This window comes from Balaenoptera physalus, assembly GCF_965194825.1.
Source record: "Balaenoptera physalus genome assembly, chromosome: 13".
Taxonomy (NCBI): domain Eukaryota; kingdom Metazoa; phylum Chordata; class Mammalia; order Artiodactyla; family Balaenopteridae; genus Balaenoptera; species Balaenoptera physalus.
Genome location: NC_138892.1, coordinates 19,947,528 through 19,967,758, shown reverse-complemented (window position 1 = coordinate 19,967,758; position 20,231 = coordinate 19,947,528). Strand labels below are relative to the sequence as shown.

Genomic DNA, 20,231 nt, shown 5'->3' with positions numbered 1-20,231 from the left:
ACAAAACTTCAACTAACGTTTCATGGGCTGGTGGGCATTCTGGAAGTAGCATTCCCAGATGAGACTTATGGATTCTAAAGAGATCAGTTTTTGTTGTTGTTGTTTTGCTTTTTTAATTGGACGGCAGGAGTTGTCCTGAAAACATCTGGGCTCGATAACAAACACATCAAATACCTGATGAGTATTTACTGAGAATCATATGAGATGAGTTCCACCTCGGGAATCTATAAACTAGTAACCTTAAGGGGACTGAAAATTGTTAAGGGTGACCAACAGGTAAGATATCGGTGTGGGAAGTGCAAAAGATTCCAGATCCGGAAACTCGGTTCCTAATTGCTCATTAAAGTAGTGCTCAGTCTAATTACAGTCTCAGGGTCTCACTGTACAAGGCGGACTGGACTTGCCCCTCTAAAACTGTTAAGACAGAGGAGGGAGGGAACAAGAGAAGTCCCGGCAGAGCCCCGACACCGCTCCCGGTGCCAGGCAAGTCCCGCGAGACCCCGCTACCACCTCCCGGAGCCCGAGGTCGGAGGGAAGAGGGGTGGGGAACGGCCCGGGGAGAGGAGGAACTCCCAGAGATAGAGTAGAGGCGCGGGGCGGCCGGAAGCACAGAGGAGCTGCCCCTCGGGCTCACGCGCGATACGCACCTGAGGGCGTCTGGAAACAGCTAGAGGTGAGCTAATCTTCGCCAGGGGCTGCTGCGCGCCACTTCTGCTTCCGGGTCAGAGGGCGGGAGCTGCGATTGGCTCCCCGACCCTCCCGCGAGATTTAAAATGTAAACCCGCGGTCACTCTCAGCAGTCGGGCTGGAAGTTTCCTCGGGCGAGTCTGCACCTCCCGGTTCTCCCCCGAGCCAGGTGAGTGTCGCCTCCTCTTCGCCCGCCTGTCACACTTTAAGTGGTGATTCAAGCGCGGCTTGTGAGGGGGTTTTTCGGTAACAGCAGACAGCCATGTGACCGTCTACGGTATTATTTGTGCAGTGTCTTTGCACTGGGGCCTGGTTTGGTCTGGGGGTGTTGAACAGAGTTCGTAGGTTCCCGTGATGGAGCTGAAAGGTCCTGAGGGATCATCTGCTGACTGGAAGAATAAGGCTCACAGAGCCCTACGTAGATTCATTAGTTAGGCAGGAAACCAGGGTTCCAATCCTAAAACGTACGTAGACTACAATTCCGCTGCTTTCGCCCTCTCCCTGTTATATCCTCCCAAGGAACTGTTAGGACCTGCATTCTGACCGTGAACAGCAACGACGCCCTTTTTTTTTTTTTTTTTATTGAGCATCTACTAAGTGCCCGGCACTAGGTGGATTATTTACTTGCCTCACTAACGTCTCCTAATTTTATGAGGTAGGAGATAATCTTCACCGTTTTACAGGTGAAGAAATTTAGGCTCATCAGAGCTTTTTGTATAGTTCAGCCTGACATTCAGAATGCTTGCATATTCGTTCTCATTGATTTGTGGAAAGTATTATATCTCTACCTAGGCAGTCAGGTGTAAGGCTTATTGTCTGGGCTCACACAGCCAGCTAGCTACTGGAAGAGTTGAGGCTAGACCAAGCTTGGCAAACTAGTGGCACTACCTGTTTTTGTGCAGACAGTTCCTGAGCTAAGAATGGCTTTTACATGTTTGGATGGTTGAAAAAAAAAAATCAAGAGAAGAATAATATTTTGTGACATGTGAAAATTATTATGATATTCAAATTTCAGTTTCTGTAAAGTTTTGCTGAAGCCCGGCTATACTCATTTGTTTATGTATTGTCTGTGGCTAGTTTCACACTGCAAGGTCAAGTTGAGTAGTTGTAAGAGACCCGATGGCCTGAACGCCTCAAAAGTTTACTATTTGAACCTTTCCAAAAGTATGCTGACCCTTCGATGAGATTCACTTTTACATGTGCCAGGCATAGTTGTAAAAGCTTACCTTGTATTTTTGTTATTTACTTTTCACAAAACCCTGTGAGATAGGAGTATTATTATTTTCATCTTCAGTACAGTACAAGGAAGCTGAGACAGGGAGAGGTGACATAACTTGGAGAAGGTCTCACAGCTTGTAAGTGGTGGAGCCAGAATTCAGAACAGTCTAATTCCAGATCAGTCTTCATTATTAGCAATCTGAACTCATAGTATCTTCAAATAATACCAGTAAATAATTTACTACTGAAGATTGATTTTAGGCAAACTAGTCATATAACTGAAGCTTTATTTCTTCACTTTATGTTTTTTTTTCTTTTAAGAGATGAAGGGGATATTTTGAAGAGAATTTTATTATTTACCAGGATATATAGTTTTATAGATATTTTAATTTATAGTCTTCTACCTGTATCTTTAAATTGCATCACTGATTATATCTATAAATTATTATTTTGTAAATGGCGCATGCCCATTTTTTTGATCATACAAACCCAAGATACCTGGTAAACATCCTGGATTCTGTTTATGCCACATAAAAAAAGAAGAAAAAGATAACAGAGGAGTAAGTAAATGGGAATGTGTACAGTAAAATACCCCAAATAAGATAATGGCATGTGACTGTGTTGGAGACTGGGGTACTTAAAAGGAAGTAGGGAAAAAAAGGTTTAGAGGCATGTCTGTACGCTCAGAGAAAGGAATTGGCTGCCTCATATAGGCTTGAGTATATAAAACATTGGAACTACATCCAATTATTTTGAAAGGCCTTTGTCTATCAGGAGAAGTTATGTAATATAGTGATTTAAGAGCACAGCTTTTGGACTTCGGCATCTTGGATTTAGGTCTATTTCGCCATTTGCTAGCTGAGTGGCATAGGGTATTGCTTTCTTCAGATGTAAAATGAGGATAATAATAGACCTTCTTCATAGGACTCCTGTGAAGATTGAATAAGGTAATAAATATTAAGCTTTTGAAAAGTATCTGGCACCAAGAAAGCTTCTAAATATTAGCTATTACTGTATTGGTTATCTATTGCTGTGTAGCAAAGCACTCTGAAATTTAGTGGCTTTAAAACAACAACGATTTAAAATGTTTATGATTTTGTGGATCAGCGATTTGGGCTGGACTTAGTTATGTGGTTCTGCTGGTCTTGCCTAGGATCACTTATGATGCTGTATTTCATCTGGCAGGTTGATTGGGTCTAGATAATCTAAGATAGCCTCACTCACATATCTTTGAGTTGGTATTGATTGTCACCTGGAGTGCCTTGGTTCTCCTCCATATGGCCTTTCCCGCAGGCTAACTGGCACTTCTTCATATGTCATTCTGAGAGTAGCAAGAGAGTAAGAGCTAAAACTGCAAGGCCTGTGTCAGGAGGTCCCCAAGATCGCCTCAGGTTGAATAATTTGCTAAGAGGACTCAGGGGACTCAGCATATAGTTGTACTGATGCCAAGCAAAGTCAGCAAAGGGAGAAGGTATTGATACATGGGGTGAAGTCCAGGGGAGATCAGGCACAAGCCTCCAAAAGTCTTCTCTTAGTGGAGTCGCACAGGATATACTTAATTCTACCAGCAACAAGTTACGACAGCACATGAAATATTATCTGTCAGGGAAGCTCTTTAGAGATTCAGTGCCCAGGGATTCTGCTGGGGTCTGAACATGTAGGTATCCTCTATGTTCCCAAATTCCATACTCAAAAGAAAAGCATATGTTCAGCATAAGCTATATTATTTATACAAATAGTTTAGGCACAGTGAACCATTCTGACAGGAAATCGTCCTGAAATCTAAGTTCCCAGATGCCAACCAAGGGCCAACCCTGTAAGCAGGCTTTTCAAAGGGTAGTAGTCAGGCCTGCTATATTAACTCTTTTCTGCATGGGCCTTTTGGAACTAGATCTAGGCTCGGAACTCCCATGATGTCATTCTTGCCACATTCTATTGGTCAAATCAAGTCACAAGGCTGACCCAGATTCAAAGGGGTGGAAAATAGACTATCCCTTTTGGGACAATATAGGGATGGGAGGAAATTTTTTGTTTTGCATTCTACCATAGATGTTACCATCTATCTCAAAATAAGTGTTTTTAAAAATACAGCTTTAATTAGCTATGTTTGTGTGTACAATTATGTTTGCAGAATTTGCATTTATCTGTTTTGTATGAATTTTCAGATTGAAGGTTGGATTTTGTTATTTTCAAAGATTTGGCTTAAGAAAACTAGAGGAGAGGAAAATACGATTGGGCAGAAATTGTATTATTCTGTTTTCCTAAATTTAATTAAGAGCAATCTTAGTAAATATGAAATGACCTCTTGTTCACTATTTATTTTTCTGTAACTCTTCTTCCTTATACATGTTAAATATCAATTTCCAATTAAAATAAGGCTTTTTAACATTGCCTTCTGTCTTACTTTAAGAGGATGGCTGTGCTTAATCAGAAGTCTGTCTTGGATATGATTAAAGAGTTCAGAAGGAACTGGCACACTTTTTGTAACTCTGAGAGAACTACTGTATGTGGTGCAGACTCCATGCTCTTGGCATTGCAGCTTTCCATGGCAGAGAACAACAAACAGGTTAGTAGACTGTATTTAGGTTAACTTTTATTTTTAAGTGAGTTTTGTTTGCTGCCCATTTGAATAAACTTAATTACATTAATTTCTTTGCAGTATATGCTCTCCTATGATAATATCAATATACTGTATTCACAAATGCCTCTGCATATATTTGTCAAAATATTACAATTGGATTTGAAATGATTTGTTTCAAAATTAAGGCTTTTATATGTATAATTTGACATGGGACATGCACATTTGATATTTAATTTAAAATCTTAAGGTAAACATACAACTATTATGATTATTATGGTTAAAAATTATTTTTATTTGATAAGACTTCTTCCCTGAAAAGTTCTAGAAAGCATACATAAATAATGTTATTTATTTATTTTTTAAAAAATTATTAGCACCTTTAATTATTATTTATTTATTTATTTATTTATTTGGCTGTGTTGGGTCTTCGTTTCTGTGTGAGGGCTTCCTCTAGTTGCGGCAAGCGGGGGCCACTCTTCATTGCGGTGCGCGGGCCTCGCACTATCGTGGCCTCTCTTGTTGCAGAGCACAGGCTCCAGACGCTCAGGCTCAGTAGTTGTGGTGCACGGGCTTAGTTGCTCCGCGGCATGTGGGATCTTTCCAGACCAGGGCTCGAACCCGTGTCCCCTGCATTAGCAGGCAGATTCTCAACCACTGCGCCACCAGGGAAGCCCAATAATGTTTATTTAATCCAAGTATTTTATGACTAATTTCAGGCTCTGTGGTATAGATTAATTATTCCTAAGCCAGGCTGTGAAGCAGAATCATTTGGGAGTGCTTTTAAAAAATACTGGCTTCTGTATCCCAGTCTTGGACACTGATTTTCCTAATCTGCACTGAGACCCTGGAAATTGTCTTTTTTTTAACCTTTTAATCTTTTTTTAATCTGAAGTGATTCTTACACAGTTGGCTTGGGCCAAACCAGTGTTTGGAATAAGCTCTACCTAAGGGGCTAGAGGCATTCAAATGGGAGAAGGATGAATGTAGGCTGGAGTGGTAAGGAAAGCCTTCTTGGATTTTACATAATATACTTAAAGGAGGGAAGTCTTTGGATGGGAAGAATTTAAAGAAGCGATGAAGTAAGGGAAAAGTCAGTTCAGAGGAAGCATACAGGGGGATTAAAATCATGATGGTTTGAAAATGGTAAGGAGACTGTCTTGACTAGAGAAGAAGATTTTTGAAAGGTGGAATGGTTTCAATAGGTCTGTTGGGCTAGATAGTGAAATGGCATTCTGATGATTTTTTTTTTTTTTTTGACTGTGCCACGCAGCATGTGGGATCTTAGTTCCCCAACTAGGGATCGAAGCCGTGCCCCCTGCATTGGAAGCGTGAAGTCTTAACTACTGGACTGCCAGGGAAGTCCCTGCTGAATTATTTTAATCCTATATGTTACTAGTTCCCAGACTTTTAGATTTCATATACCAGTAAAATTTCCCCCCAAATTGGATATTGCCAGATTTGAACATTTCTCATGTTAGCACATAAAGCCATTGAGAAAAAATAGTGACTAGAACCATCATTTTGAAAAAGGAAGAATAATTTAACACCTGAAAATTAGGAATTCTATAATCTTAAAACAAGAGGTAGTTTTTCCTAAGTGTGGATAGTTTGCTGTTTTGCATATTTAAAACAATGTATATTAAGATAAATTTTGAACATAGAAAAATTTTGACAAAATTCTATCTTAGGTAGTCAGTTATTCTTTCCACACATGTATTAAGTTCTTAGAATAACTTTATTCTAAGAATATATGTATTCTAGGAATATAGCACTGAAAGAAATACCTGCTCTTACGGGATTTATCTTCTAGTGAGGAGAGACAGATAATTCTCTAATAAATAAGATATTTAGCATTTTAGGTCATAATAAGTGCTGCAGAGGAAAATAAAATAGAGATTCTACTAAGGAGCGTTTAGAGTTTGGGGTGGGAGAGTTCTTGCGATTTGGAATAGGGTAGTCAAGGAAGGCCTCATCAAGATGATGCCATCTGAACAAAGATTTGAAAGAGGGGAAGAAGGAAGAGTTGTGGAAATTTTTGTGGGAAGGGACTACTAAGCAAAGGGAACAGCAGATGCAAGGGCCCTGAGGTAGAAAATGCCTGGCATGTGCAAGGCATAGCAAGGAGGCCAGTACAACTGTTTAGCTGTCTATATACATGTTAATTTCTTCCCTTTCTTCCTCCTTGCCCCAGATTTCTTTTTTTTTTTTAAATAAATTTATTTATTTTATTTTTGGCTGCCTTTGATCTTCATTGCTGTGCACAGGCTTTCTCTAGCTGTGGCAAGCAGGGGCTACTCTTTGTTATGGTGCAGGGGCTTCTCATTGCAGTGGCTTCTCTTGTTGTGGAGCACGGGCTCTAGGCGCACGGTCTTCAGTAGTTGTGGCACGTGAGCTCAGTAGTTGCGGCTCACGGGCTCTAGAGCGCATGCTCAGTAGTTGTGGCGCATGGGCTTAGTTGCCCTGCGGCATGTGGGATCTTCCTGGACCAGGGCTCGAACCCGTGTCCCCTGTGTTGGCAGGCGGATTCTTAACCACTGCACCACCAGGGAAGCCCCAGATTTCTTTTTTTCAGCTTCTACTATGTGCCAGGCATTGTGATAAGTGTTGGGTTAGAATGGTGACCAAAACTTGACATGTCTCTTGCCTGTGCGAAGCTTATTGCCTAATAGGTGAGACAGACATTAAGTAGAGAGTAATACAAATAAGTGTAAAATTAAAGCTCTCAGAAGAAGAGGTTTGGGGATTCCCTGGTGGCTCAGTCGTTAAGAATCCGCCTGCCAATGCAGGGGACATGGGATCGAGCCCTGGTCTGGGAAGATCCCACATGCCACGGAGCAACTAAGCCTGTGTGCCATAACTACTGAGCCTGCGCTCTAGAGCCTGTGAACCACAACGACTGAGCCCATGTGCCACAGCTACTGAAGCCCACACGCCTAGACCCCGTGCTCCGCAGCAAGAGAAGCCACTGCAATGAAAAGCCTGCGCACTGCCATGAAGAGTAGCCCCTGCTCGCCTCAACTAGAGAAAGCCTGCGCGCAGTAACAAAGACCCAATGCAGCCAAAAAAAAAGAATAAATAAAATAAATTAATTAAAAAAAAAAAGTTTATGATGCTATTCGACCAGGGAGTTGACCTGGTCAGAGAGATAAAGCTGAGCCCTAAAGGAGGGAAAGGGGTTAATTAGGCAAGGGAGTGGGGGCCAAGATGAGGATGGAGAAACTGCATATGCAGAGGCCCCATGGCTGAAGACTGCACATTGGCTCCAGACTGCAGATAGAATTTGAGAAAATGCAAAAGGGCCCGTGTAGCTGAAGGGGGAAGAGGGGGACAGTCGTGGTTACATGTACAATTTGTCTGTTCCTTGTTTTTAATCACAATATTGCTAAAGATAAATTTTACATAGGTATGTTAAAAAAAAATGGAAGTAGCACTTTTTTGACTTTTTATTTTGAAAAAATGTTAAACTTCTAGAAAAGTGACAAGAATAGTACACTGAACTCCTGTATGCCCTTCACTTAGATTCATTAATTATTAACATTTTGCCACATTTGCATCATTATTCTTTTAATATTTCATATGTGTATATAAATATAAATATCACATGTATGTATTACATGTAAACATATATATATACATGCATATTATTATTATTCTATATGAACCATATGATAGTAAGTAGCAGACATCCTGAATCTTTACCCCTAAACACTCTTGGTGTTGTACATTCTGTGCGTTTTGACAAATGTATAATGATATATGTCCACCATTATAGTATGTATGGGATAGTTTCACTGCCCTAAAAACCCTCTGTGCTCTACTATTCATCTTTCCCTCTCCCCAGTCCCTGGAAACCACTGATCTTTTTACTGTCACCATAGTTCTGCCTTTTTCAGAGTGTCACATAGTTGGAACATAGTATGTAGCCTTTTCAGATTGACTTCTTTCATTTAGTAATATGCATTTAAGGTTCCTCTGTGTCTTTTCATGGTGTGATAGCTCATTTCTTTTTAGCAGTGCATGATATTCCGTTATATGGATGTATCAGTTTATTTATTCATTCACCTTGTTTTACTTTTCTTTCAACCAATAGTCAAAGATTCAACATTTAGTAGTTTTTTAGCTTAATCGTGAGATAATTATTAGATTTTCTGCTAATGTCCTCTTTATTTCTAAGAGCCCTTTTTTGTTCTCTTTTTATAATGTCATACTGTTCTTGCTTCCTGGGTCTAATATTTTCTCCTTTGAGACTATTAATAATACTTTGTTGAGGTTTTCATCTTCTTGCATAATGTGTTTCCTCCAAGTTCCTTGTTTTTGTTAGTTTTATTTGGGAAGGACTTCCTTTCTTCTGATTAGAGACTTCCTTCATGGTGATCCTTGGCCATCCACCTATATTTAAGTGGAGCACTAAAATGTTTATTGGAAGCTCTTTGTGCAGGGTTAGGGCTTGTCAACCTGATCTTACTGGGCCATTTGGTTGGGGAAGCTTTGATGTTGATATCTTTAGGATATCCCTTTTGGAACAGTTTCCTCGGATAACAGTCTTCTTTCCTCCTGCATGAAGGGTGTAAAGTTGAGCTGCCTATTTGATGGGTGCCTGAAAAGTGTGTCAAAATTTAGAATATAAAATGTCATGTGATTCCTATGATTTTCATTTGGGTTCTCTTCCTCAACTGGATTCTTCAGTCCAGAGACTATTTTACCCTGTCCAGGGAATAAACCCCCAATTTTCTGCCAAGGTAGATGACTGGTTTCCCCTATCTCAGCAGAAACTAAGTATTAGGCAAAAATCTAAGTGAAGATTACCCAGAGAGGTAAGCACAATGCTGAGACTGCTTCAGAAATCTCTTCACCAGCAAGTATCTCTACCATCACCTTCTGCTGGGCAGATTTTGTTCTAGCGGACACAGTAAGAGTGTTGACCTTTAGGGGCTTTTGGCTTTATATGGCAGGTGGGCAAGGAATGTTTCTGATCCAGCTTCCTGCCTTCTTATGGTCAGCTTTGTCTCCTAAACCTTGTGCTCAGAGTTCATAAAAATCAGGTTCTTAAATGCCAGGGAGTGGTAGACACCAGGGAAACACAGACCCTGCCATTTGCTTACCCTTCTGCATTGGCACTTTTTCACTGCTTTTGCCTTTTGTAATTTCTCTTCTCTTATGGACAATTCAGTCATACTTAATAAAAGTTTTCCTATTTTCTCCTGTAATTTTAGGTATTTTATACCAGGAGGGGCTTCTCTGTATATCCAGTTGTACAAATTGCACTGTTAGCGTGTCTGTTTTAAAATTATAACAAATGGTATACATTTTTCTGCGTCTTGTTTTTATCATCCAACATTGTTTTCAGGACTTCTATAGGTACTGATAGACAGAAAATTTGATACGATCTATTCATTTTAACAGTCATCCTTTGTGTGACAGATACATTTTATTCGCAGATGGACTTTTGGGTTGTTTGAAGTTGTTTGGTATTACAGTTTTGCACTGAAATGAGATGTCTGTACACTGAGCAAGAGGTAATCTAAGCCCCATACTCAGTGGGTCATATAGTAGATACATCTTTAATTTGCCTTGATACTTCCATACTGCTCTTCAACTTGGCTGTTAGAATTGACATTTATGTCAACAGTGTAGGAGAGTACCATTTTCTTATTTCTCTCCATATTAGGTGTTATCAAACTTCATTAGAAAAGAAAAAAAGTGATACTTCATTTTGATTTTTCTGCTAGCTAGAGCATTTAGCATCTTTTAAAATTCTTATCTGACCATTTAGGTATCCTTTTCTTAAACTGTCTATTCATTTTCTATGCTTATTTTACTGTCGACTTATTTTTGTCTCTTTCTCACTCTTTGAAAGAGTTCTACATATATTTTAGATACTCTCTTGTTATACACTTTGTTGATATCTTCCAGTGTGCTCCGTTTACCCACTTTCACTGGATCTATTCCCTGTTTCACCAGTATTCATATGCTAGACCTCTCTACTGAGTCCTACTCTGGTATGGTCAAGGACATTTTACCTTGATTACTGTCTCCACATCAATTTTTAAAAGTAGATCACATTTTGTTTGCTTCCTCAACTTACCTACCTTACCTTCCACACTCAGTCACTGAAGCTAGATACCTAAGGATCATCATAGGGTCTCTTTCCTTTGCTCCCCTTTGTAATTCATTTTCAAGTCTTGCCAGTTTTACTGCCTGAGCATTTTTTAAAAATTCTGTCCTTCTTTAGTAATCTGAAGAAATGGTACTAAGGTAAATAATAGATTATGAGGATATTGTATAATGGAATGGGCTAGCTGAAGGTTAAACCTTGGTGACCATGCACTAGAAAATAAGGAGAGAGAGAAAGTGAAATTATTAAGAATCATTGAATAGTGGTTGAGGACTATTGTTCTGGAATCAAACAGACCATGTTCAAATCACCTCCTTTGTTTGTTTGTTTATGAATAATTAAAAAACTATATCCACAAGCTAAGTGAAATATACCCTGAAGAAAATTTAGTTCTCATTGTAAAAATTTTGACGTACTGAAATATTCAATACAAGTCACTTTTTCTTCAGGATTTGTTTGTGTAGCATTCACTCAGTATCTCTTTTTTTTTTTTTTATAACCTTACTATTTTTAAAAAATTAATTAATTAATTAATTTATGGCTGTGTTGGGTCTTCGTTTCTGTGCGAGGGCTTTCTCTAGTTGTGGCAAATGGGGGCCACTCTTCATCGCGATGCGCGGGCCTCTCACTATCGCGGCCTCTCTTGTTGCGGAGCACAGGCTCCAGACGCGCAGGCTCAGTAGTTGTGGCTCACGGGCCTAGTTGCTCCGCGGCATGTGGGATCTTCCCAGACCAGGGCTCGAACCTGTGTCCCCTGCATTGGCAGGCAGATTCTCAACCACTGCGCCACCAGGGAAGCCCCAGTATCTCTTTCTACTTGTTAATTTTCTACTTGTTAATTCACTTAATTCACTGTGAAAATTCAGACTCTGGGTGGGAAAGAAGAGGAAAGATGAATTGCAACTAAACTTTTCCAAGTTCATGTGTATATGCATGCACGTGTGCAGTGGAGATGGTGGGTTGTGGGTCAGTTTTACTTTAACTCTTCATGTACAGAGTCAGCTCAGGCATCCCCATCTGTGCTCAGACTTCAAGTCACTTGGCAATGTGAAACAACATACACTTGCCTGCAGGTGCATTCATAAGTAGCAGATAGTAATAAAAAGGTGGAGTTGGTTGTATATATCCTTCACCTATATTTTCCACCCTGTGCTTTGAGCTCTATTTAGGTTTTTAATTCTCTGAAGTTTGAGAACATAGGTCCCTAAAGTAATAGTCCTTACAATAACATTTGACTACAATGAAACCTTTGAATACCTGGTAGAGTTGTTAGTCTGTTTATTGGTGTGCTTGTTTTCTTAACTGATTTCGTGGGGAGAAAGAAAATAACTTTTGAGTTTTAGGGTCTTGGAATATTTTCTTAGGTGGGGGGATGTTTTAGCTTAAATAATACAACACCTCTCTAGCAGTTTTAATACCGCTAAAGATTTAACCTATTATAGAGTCACTGAGGATTATTAACTTCGTTATGTGGCAAATATGTATAACTTCATTACTACATTGCAAATAAAATTTTAGCCTTTCTTTTCTTCGGAATTGGCTTCATAGTTTTAATTTGTCTGGCCATTATGTTATTAAGGCTATTATTCACCTTAAGTAGCCTTAAGAACATTACAAATGGTCCTTTGGATGAAACAAAGCTATTAATTTTATAGCTTCATAGGAAGCAATCACAGCACCTGTAGCTGACTGTCAGATTTGAAAATGATCCAACAGTGACATAACAAATAAGAAGAAACTGTTTTTAAAATTGTATTACATTTATCTACCACCCTTCCCCCAACAAACAAATAATTATTTTACTTTGAATAAGAAAAGAGAAAGGAAACTGACAGTTTTGATTACCTAACATTTATCAGGTGTTATTTAATCTGTACAGTCTTACTTTATAACCAAGGAAGCTGACTCAGAGGGATTTCAGTATCTTACTCAAGGTCACACAGCCAATTAATGCTCTTAAGTAAACCTGTTATCTTTTCTCTTTCCATAACAAGAATTCCAGTTAGTTAAAAATGTAAAGTTTATTTAAAATTTTGAATAATTATAAAAGTAACTTTGGTAAAATGTAAAAAGTACAAGTGCTCTGATAAAACGTAGCTCTCCATTTTTCTCATTTTATTCTTGTGAAATACAATCCTTCTTATGTCCATCAGAGAACTAAAGCATTGAACATTTTGAACTTCCTTCCGATATTAGCCAGCTGGCATGTTTTCCTAGCAAAACATTTTCTGATTTGACCGCAGACCCTCTCAATCAGTTGTTACTGGTTTGAATAACAGATTATGCTGTCATGGTGGGCACCTGATCATGAAAACTGATATTTGGAGTGCATTTTTATTTGGATTTAAAATGTTTTTATAATCCCAGTATAAACACTGTTAATCTAGTCAAAACCTTTTCTCACAAGATCAAGAGCTTGTATAGTTTTACTTTAACTAGTTATAGTCATTGGGATGAGATTTGTACATTTGTATTAGGCAAAATCTTAATTTATTTTTAACATGAAGGATGTTATACCAAAATAATTTTTAGGAATTTTTGAGATAACACAATTTAGTTTTGAAACTCTAAATAAATGGATTTATTTAACTTAAATACCACTTGGAAATTTTATGGTATGTAACCTTTGTGAGATTGGGAAGTAAAGTATACAATTTTGATGCAATGCTGAGATATTACAAATCTGTCTTACATTTGGGTTATGGGTCCAGTGTTTGAGAGTTACTGATTCTTTTGGTTGTTCATTGAACTAATTTCATGAAATGTAATTAATTTTCGTAATTTTTATATAACAGGTCTCTACTCCAAGGACAATAAAGATAATTTCCTTAGTTGCCTCCATATGGTTGAGTAAAGAGTTTATTATTTTAAGGCAGTTTGGACACCTTGTCTTAAATTTGGATAGTAGTTAGAAAATATCTTTATAAAAGATATAGAGATTTGAAAGAGTCAGATATGTAGAAAATAATATATTATTTGGCTCTGTTTGATTTCTTTCTATTCTTCTTCATTGGCTAAAGATGATGTTACAATTTAGTTCCAATGACTAGCACTATTTAAATATGCACCTGTTTTTTAAATGCTATTAATGGAAAGATATTGGTGTTAGCAGAAACTACTAACATATTAACTATGGAAGAGGGCAGCAAAATCTGTATCTCAAAACCACATGTGGATACTTAAAAATATTTGTTACTCATGCTACAGAAAGGAGTAGTTAGAATTTTTTTACTGAATTAGGTCTAGCATGTTTTGGAGGGCACCATTATTAATATCTGAGATATTAAGTGGAACAGAATGCAGTCAATTAAAAAAAATCTTCAACATGTCCACTGAGATAATTTATCATGTAGATATTGAAGAAGAGGAAAAAACGAACAATTTTGCCTGATTAGTAACATCTGACAACTTATAGAAAGAAACCTGACTATGGCTTCTTAGCACTTGTTTGTTATAGTTTAGTGTGATGATGAGCAGGGAAGATTCAAAATTCTTTTCTGACCCCAAATTTTAGCACCGATATTTTGCTTTCTGAAATAATAATGAAATAAAACATAATTTTTAAAAATTTAATTTTTATGTTCATGCATTAAGACTAACGCTTGGAATAATGTGATATGTAGGAATTCAGTATGACATGACAGTTTTAAATAAGAGGTTAAAAATACATTAGCAAAAAGAACTAAAAGGAACTAAGTATTAACAGAATCAAATGTTCCCCCAGTCAATAGCACTTAAGTTCACTGCTCACCCATCTCCCCACTTTGGGTAGAAGAAATTTAGTGAAGTTCAGGAAATAAGATGACTATATTTGCTAAATTTGTCATGTGCAAACTTATTATAGTTGTTCATATTTTTAAAAATCATCAAAATCTTTTTCTTTTATATCTGGTTTTAAAATTATTCCATAGCTCAACTTTGATGTTCTTTTAAAATCCACAGGAATTCAATGTAGACTTTTCTATGACAAAATTCAGTTTGTACTTTCTATCTTAATTGTAAATTAATGAATATCTAGCATCCAACTTTATCATTTTATTTTTGGCATTATCTCTTTCAGTACAGTGGAGAATTTACAGTCTCTCTCAGCGATGTCTTATTGACCTGGAAATACTTACTACATGAGAAATTGAACTTACCAGTTGAAAATATGAAAGTGATTGACCATTATGAGAACATTAGGAAGATTTATGATGATTTCTTAAAGAACAGTAACATGTTAGATATGATTGATGTTTATAAAAAATGTAATGTTTTGACTTCTAATTATGAAAATTATGCGAACATATCTCCTGTAAGTATTTTTAAAATAATTTTATCTTAATCAAATTAAAATTTGGCTAGATTTATTTTTACTTTAAATGATGGATCAGCATTTATAGTAACTTGATAATGCTTTTGCTTTTTGGATCATGTTAAGAATGGAAAATTTAGCTACTTGAAAGCTAGTCATTACTTGAGAGAAATATTTTGGTGGTAAATTTTGTTGAATTTGTGTTATTATTTGGTTGAAATATAAGAACAGCTACTTATTAGATCAAAACATGTTTAATAAATCAGTACCAAGTACGTGATTTCTTTTTGAATTATGTCAGGGATTGATTTTGTATTTTATTTTCTCGGTTTAATGTGAATCTGTTCATTTGGCATATATTGTATAAATGATTGCTATGACTCTTTCTATGGATTAATAATAGTTTTTACTAAGATAGAGTATCATTTCATGAGGATAGTATGATGCAATATACATGAGGTAATACACTATTCCTTTTTTTTTGCAGACACATTCACTGCCTTATTTTTTTTATAGAGTATAAATTTTAAAGTTAATGGAGTAGCATCCCTTGCAGTTTCGTTTTGTCTACATTATAGTTGATAAACTTTTAGAATATATTTGAACATATCTAGTTTGTTTTAAAGTATTGAAAATATGTTTCTTTATCTTAACATATACCAAGTGCCACTAAAGTAGTAATTAAACAGTGGTAATAAAAGAATAATTGTAGCCATACTAGAAGAAAATGTTTACTGGATTTCCTCAGATATTAAAATATTTTATAAATATTTCTATCTGATACTTGGGAATAATGTTTTGTCTGCTTAGAATAGAAACCTCCACAATAACAGTTGTTTAAGACAATGGAAGTTTGTTTCATTCTTTTATAAAAGATGTCAAAAGGTTAGCCTCTAGGACTGATATGATAAGTTCATGGTTATCAGATAGTACCTAGGATTTTACTGTCAGGCTGCTCTCCTATCTTAGTTCTTGACTTCTACCCTCAAGATCATTTGTGGTCCAAGATAGTTGTTGGAGCTCCAGACATTGTATCAGCATTTCATGCAGCAGGAAGTAGTAAGGGAGCACCGTACTCGCTTTTCCTTTGAAAGAGATGTAGCTCTTTTGCTTCCATCTCATTAACCAAAGCTTAGTCATATGGCCAGACCAACATGCTAGCAAGGATGGAGAATATAGTCTTTATTCTGGGTAGTAATATGCCAGAAGAAAAAAGAAAGCTCTGATACTAAGCAAGAAGGGGAGAATGGATACTGGCAGGCGGTTTGTTGTCTTTGCCTCATTGGGCTGTCATGGAAACCTTTGCCTTTTTGTAACTTTCTCAAAATACACGCACACACTTGTACATGCATACCCACATATACTCACCCACACCATGATAAGGATACTTGTGAGTGAAGACAGTTTTTTTATTCCTCTCTAGTTATGTTTTATTTGCTTACCTGTAGAGACGATTTTTAACTACTTTTCACAGAGTCAATTTAGAGAGGCTAATCAAACACAAGTATTAGATTGCAGGAACAACAAACATGAGTTTCTGATAAGCCAGTGAGAGTATAATCTGCCTGAGGTCTTTGTTTTCATTTTATCCTTTGCCTATAAGTACTCTAATAAGTTTCTTCATTTAAGTGAATCAGCTTATAGTGTGAGATATGTAAGGTTCTACATTTGAGGAAGTTCTGTCTCCAAATATCAATATGTCTCCTTTGCAAAACATCAGGAATGAAGTGGGAACTGCTGAGATGGTAATATATGAAGTAGAAAATTTTCTACATTTAAATCTTAGAAGGCTAACAACTTGATCTCTGATGCTTATGTTACCAAAGGAAATTTGCAGTGAGGAAAAAGTGAGCAGGAAAATATCCCTAGATCGACTTTTCAAAAATATGCTAAATGTAACCCTAATTTATGCTAAAAAATATCTTTAAAGATACGTATCAGAAAGTTCTAAACATTTCTGAATTTCAGGGTCCTGAAATATCATGATCCTAATAAGCTTTTTTGGTTTTGATTTATTGTAGCCTAAATAAGGTAAGAATTAAGAGGAATTAAGATAAAGGTAAGACAGGGAAGTTCTGGGAACATAATTTGAATGATGGCCCTTTCCCCTTTGTTTCCTACTTTTATAATTCCTCTCCTGAGGAACATGGATGCAGGGCCCATGGGCATCTGGGAGCATAGAAGTCCTTGGATTCTAACTGGACTCTAAGTAGGGAGAATTGTTACAGAGATTGCTCTCATGAACTGAGCAATTATCTGGAGGACAAAATCAGAGACCTGGGCTGAGGAGCAGAAGTGGTAGATCCTGAGAAGAGCTTAGCGGCCCTCAGAAATCTGAGGAAGGTCAATAAATGCCTTCTATGAGTGTGCCAGGGTTCCTTTACTCTCAAGAAGCTGCGAAGTAGCTGAATGGATGGTCTTACTGTTGGTGAGGCTTGAGAGACCACAAGAAGACTCTTTTTCTGCCTAAGCAGGTGACTGGCAGCTTGCTTATTTCTCCACTGCTGCTCCATAAGGAGTAGAGACCATTTCAACTGCCATTACTTGTAGAACTGTCATCACTTAATGTACCTCAACAGTCAGCTGAGCCCCAAAGAGCCAGTGAAGAGAAGCAACGGTCACCTAAGGGGTCTCAGTGGCCAGAAAGATGAATCAGCTAAGAACACACATGCCTAACAAAATAGAGCTGCTCGAAGGGAATGAGAGCAAATTGAATCCAGCAAAATAATAAGTACTCAAGGAAATTCAAGTATATACCTAAACATAAGACTTTCTAGACATTAAAAAAAAAGAAGAAAAGTTTTCTCAGTGTAACAGATGAATTCAGACTCAAATTAGTATCCTGAAAGTCAAGTACAATAAGTAAAGCACAGAGTAAAAAACATAAAGAAACAAAGAGGGAAAAGTTAAGAAACTTGGAGGCTAGATCTAGAGGATTTAACATATAAACGTTAGGAGTTCCAGAAGGAGAAAAAAGAACAGATGCAAAAGAGGCCATGATAAAATAAATCATATATTTGTTACAACTACATTTGTTATAATAAATATTTTCCTGAGTCTCCTAAGGAGTGTTTATGAAGTTCCAGGCTGAATTGATGAGAAATGACACATACCTAGACATATCCTGGTAAAATTCCTGAACTCTTAATTTCCTGGCAGAAAGGACAAGTTATTTAAAAAATTAAATAGCATGTCCTGAAAGTGACCTAAGAATTCCATCCTCAACCAAGATATCATTTATCAGCCAAGTTAAGGAAGGATTTGTGAGGATATGCAAAAATTTAAAGAATGTCATCATCATACCTCATGTGAAGCATTTACCTTTCCAAAGACAAATAATTAAACAGATGAACTGGAGCAGCGGTCTATCTAGGGAAAGATGGTAGTGAGCACTAAAACTTGGAGTGTGTATGTGCAGTTAAAATGATAAGGATGGACTGGGAATATGTGAGCTAAAATGGAAGACTTACACTAAGAGAGATTCTGATACTAGTTTAGAATTAAAACTGCTAAACTTCGTAGTTTGTTAGAGGTAAGTAGCAGGCATTATCACTTTTAAAAAAGGATGGAGAAATATGGGTCTGATTTGAGTACAGGGAGAGTAAAGGTAACTATTAATGGAATGGAAAAATACTGTACATCTTCCAAATTAATAAGAAGATAAAAATACAGTGAGTAACAACCTGTCAAATCAGTAAAGATACAAATCAGTGAAATTAATAGTGTATCACAGCAAATATATTGTGATTTTTATCTTGCCTCAGAAAGCTTTATGCTATATTATCTAGAGTCCTTGTCTAACTTTGAGGTCTAGGAACCGCTTTACACTAACAATTATTTAGGACCAGAAGGAGATTTTGTTTATGTGGATTATATCTATTGATATTTTCCATATTAAAAATTAAAATTGACACATGTTTAAAATGTTTATCAGTTATTAAAATACTGATATTCAACCTATTACATTTTAATATGAATAACATGTTATGAAGAATAACTTTATTTTCCAAAAAGAAAAAAATTGTGAGAATAGTGACATTGTTTTACATTTTTATGAGTATCTTTAATATCATGTGTGATAGAAAATACCTGAATTCACATGTCTGCTTCTATTTGGTAAGTTAGTTTGATTGAAGTATATCAAGAAAATTCAGATTCACATTGATACATAGTTGGAAAAGGAGGACTTCCCAGATCCCCTGAATGGGTCTTAAGGACCTCAGAAGTACTTGGACCATACTTTGACACCCAATGAACTGATCTAGAATAATGTACTTTGCATGTAATTAAATATGAAAACGTTTTTTAACTAGAAGGTAATATTCTCCCATTTCTAAAAATAATATTGTGTTTATGGAAAAATAAAACTTTGCTTTCAGCATCTCTTCTGAAAACATAAGAACCACAAGTGTGAGGACTACCATTATTCAAAATTTGATAAATAGTAAATTCTTATTTTGGTGATCTTGAATTTTGAGATTGAAAAATTGTATATGTTATAAACAACAAAATCCTAGGCTTTCTAGTTTGTTTGTTTTTTTTTTCATCTCTTGATTAACTCTTTATGAGTACCAGCTTATCTATCATATAAGTAGAATTGTGGCAAATGCTATTTCTTTTTAAGGAGTATATATTGGTGAGTTACTTTAGTTATAATTTTGCAGTATCTCACTGGGCTTTGTTAATTCAGTTTGTCCCTTTCCTTCAAGTTTACTTATTAGGAATTGTGTGTGTGTTTGTGTTTGTACATACCTGTATAATCTTCAGTCCCTTAGAATAAATGAAATAATATGGAGATGTTGAGTAGTGTGTCAGGCTGAAAGCAAATATCACTTTATAAATTATTTTTTCATGGAAACTCTTATTTTGTTTGAAATATTGTGGTGCTTAGGAAAATAGATTTACTTATGTATATTCCAAAGTGAAGCATTTATTGTGGGCATTAGCTAAGACTTTCTTCCATACAAATAAAAGGCCCAGATGAAATTTCCAAGGTCATCTTTTAACCCTGAACTTGTAAAACTCTTTGAGTACAGGTGCCATTGGAAACAGATTGTTAGGAAATTTAATTCCATGTATATTATGGACTGCCAACAGAAGCCAGGTAATGTGCTGTACACTGGAACATGAGAGACACTAAGTAGAGCTAGGTGTGAAATATTTTTTACAGTTGGCGTAGCATTTTGTTAGTAACATCTTCTGTTTGTTACAGAGTCAACTACGGGATTTTCTGTCTGGCAGACAGTATGCAGTAGATGATGAAACTGATTTTTCTGAACCAGTGTCACCAATGAGTAAACACAACCAGGATAATGAAAAGGTATGGCTAAATTGTG

The 20,231-nt window shown here is 36.7% G+C and overlaps 2 protein-coding genes across 9 annotated transcripts in view; one reads left to right on the top strand and one right to left on the bottom strand.

Moving 5' to 3' along the window:
* Positions 1-723, bottom strand: part of NUP37 (nucleoporin 37) — a 42,131-nt gene extending 41,408 nt beyond the window's left edge. Inside the window, exon 1 of the mRNA XM_082419525.1 lies at positions 648-723. The gene's annotated coding sequence lies outside the window, so the exon portion shown is untranslated. The remainder of the gene's footprint in view (positions 1-647) is intronic.
* Positions 724-746: 23 nt separating this feature from the next.
* The window catches only part of PARPBP (PARP1 binding protein), a gene marked incomplete at its 3' end in the record, with an annotated part of 113,378 nt that continues 93,893 nt past the window's right edge, over positions 747-20,231 (top strand). For 2 of the 8 annotated variants that reach the window (XM_082419434.1, XM_082419435.1), the window contains exons 1-4: positions 748-856; positions 4,316-4,471; positions 14,662-14,895; positions 20,108-20,215. In XM_082419434.1, the coding sequence (XP_082275560.1) occupies positions 4,319-4,471; positions 14,662-14,895; positions 20,108-20,215 (495 nt within the window). In that variant the 5' untranslated portion in view covers positions 748-856; positions 4,316-4,318. The other 6 variants (XM_082419432.1, XM_082419436.1, XM_082419433.1 and 3 more) reach the window with 6 other exon arrangements.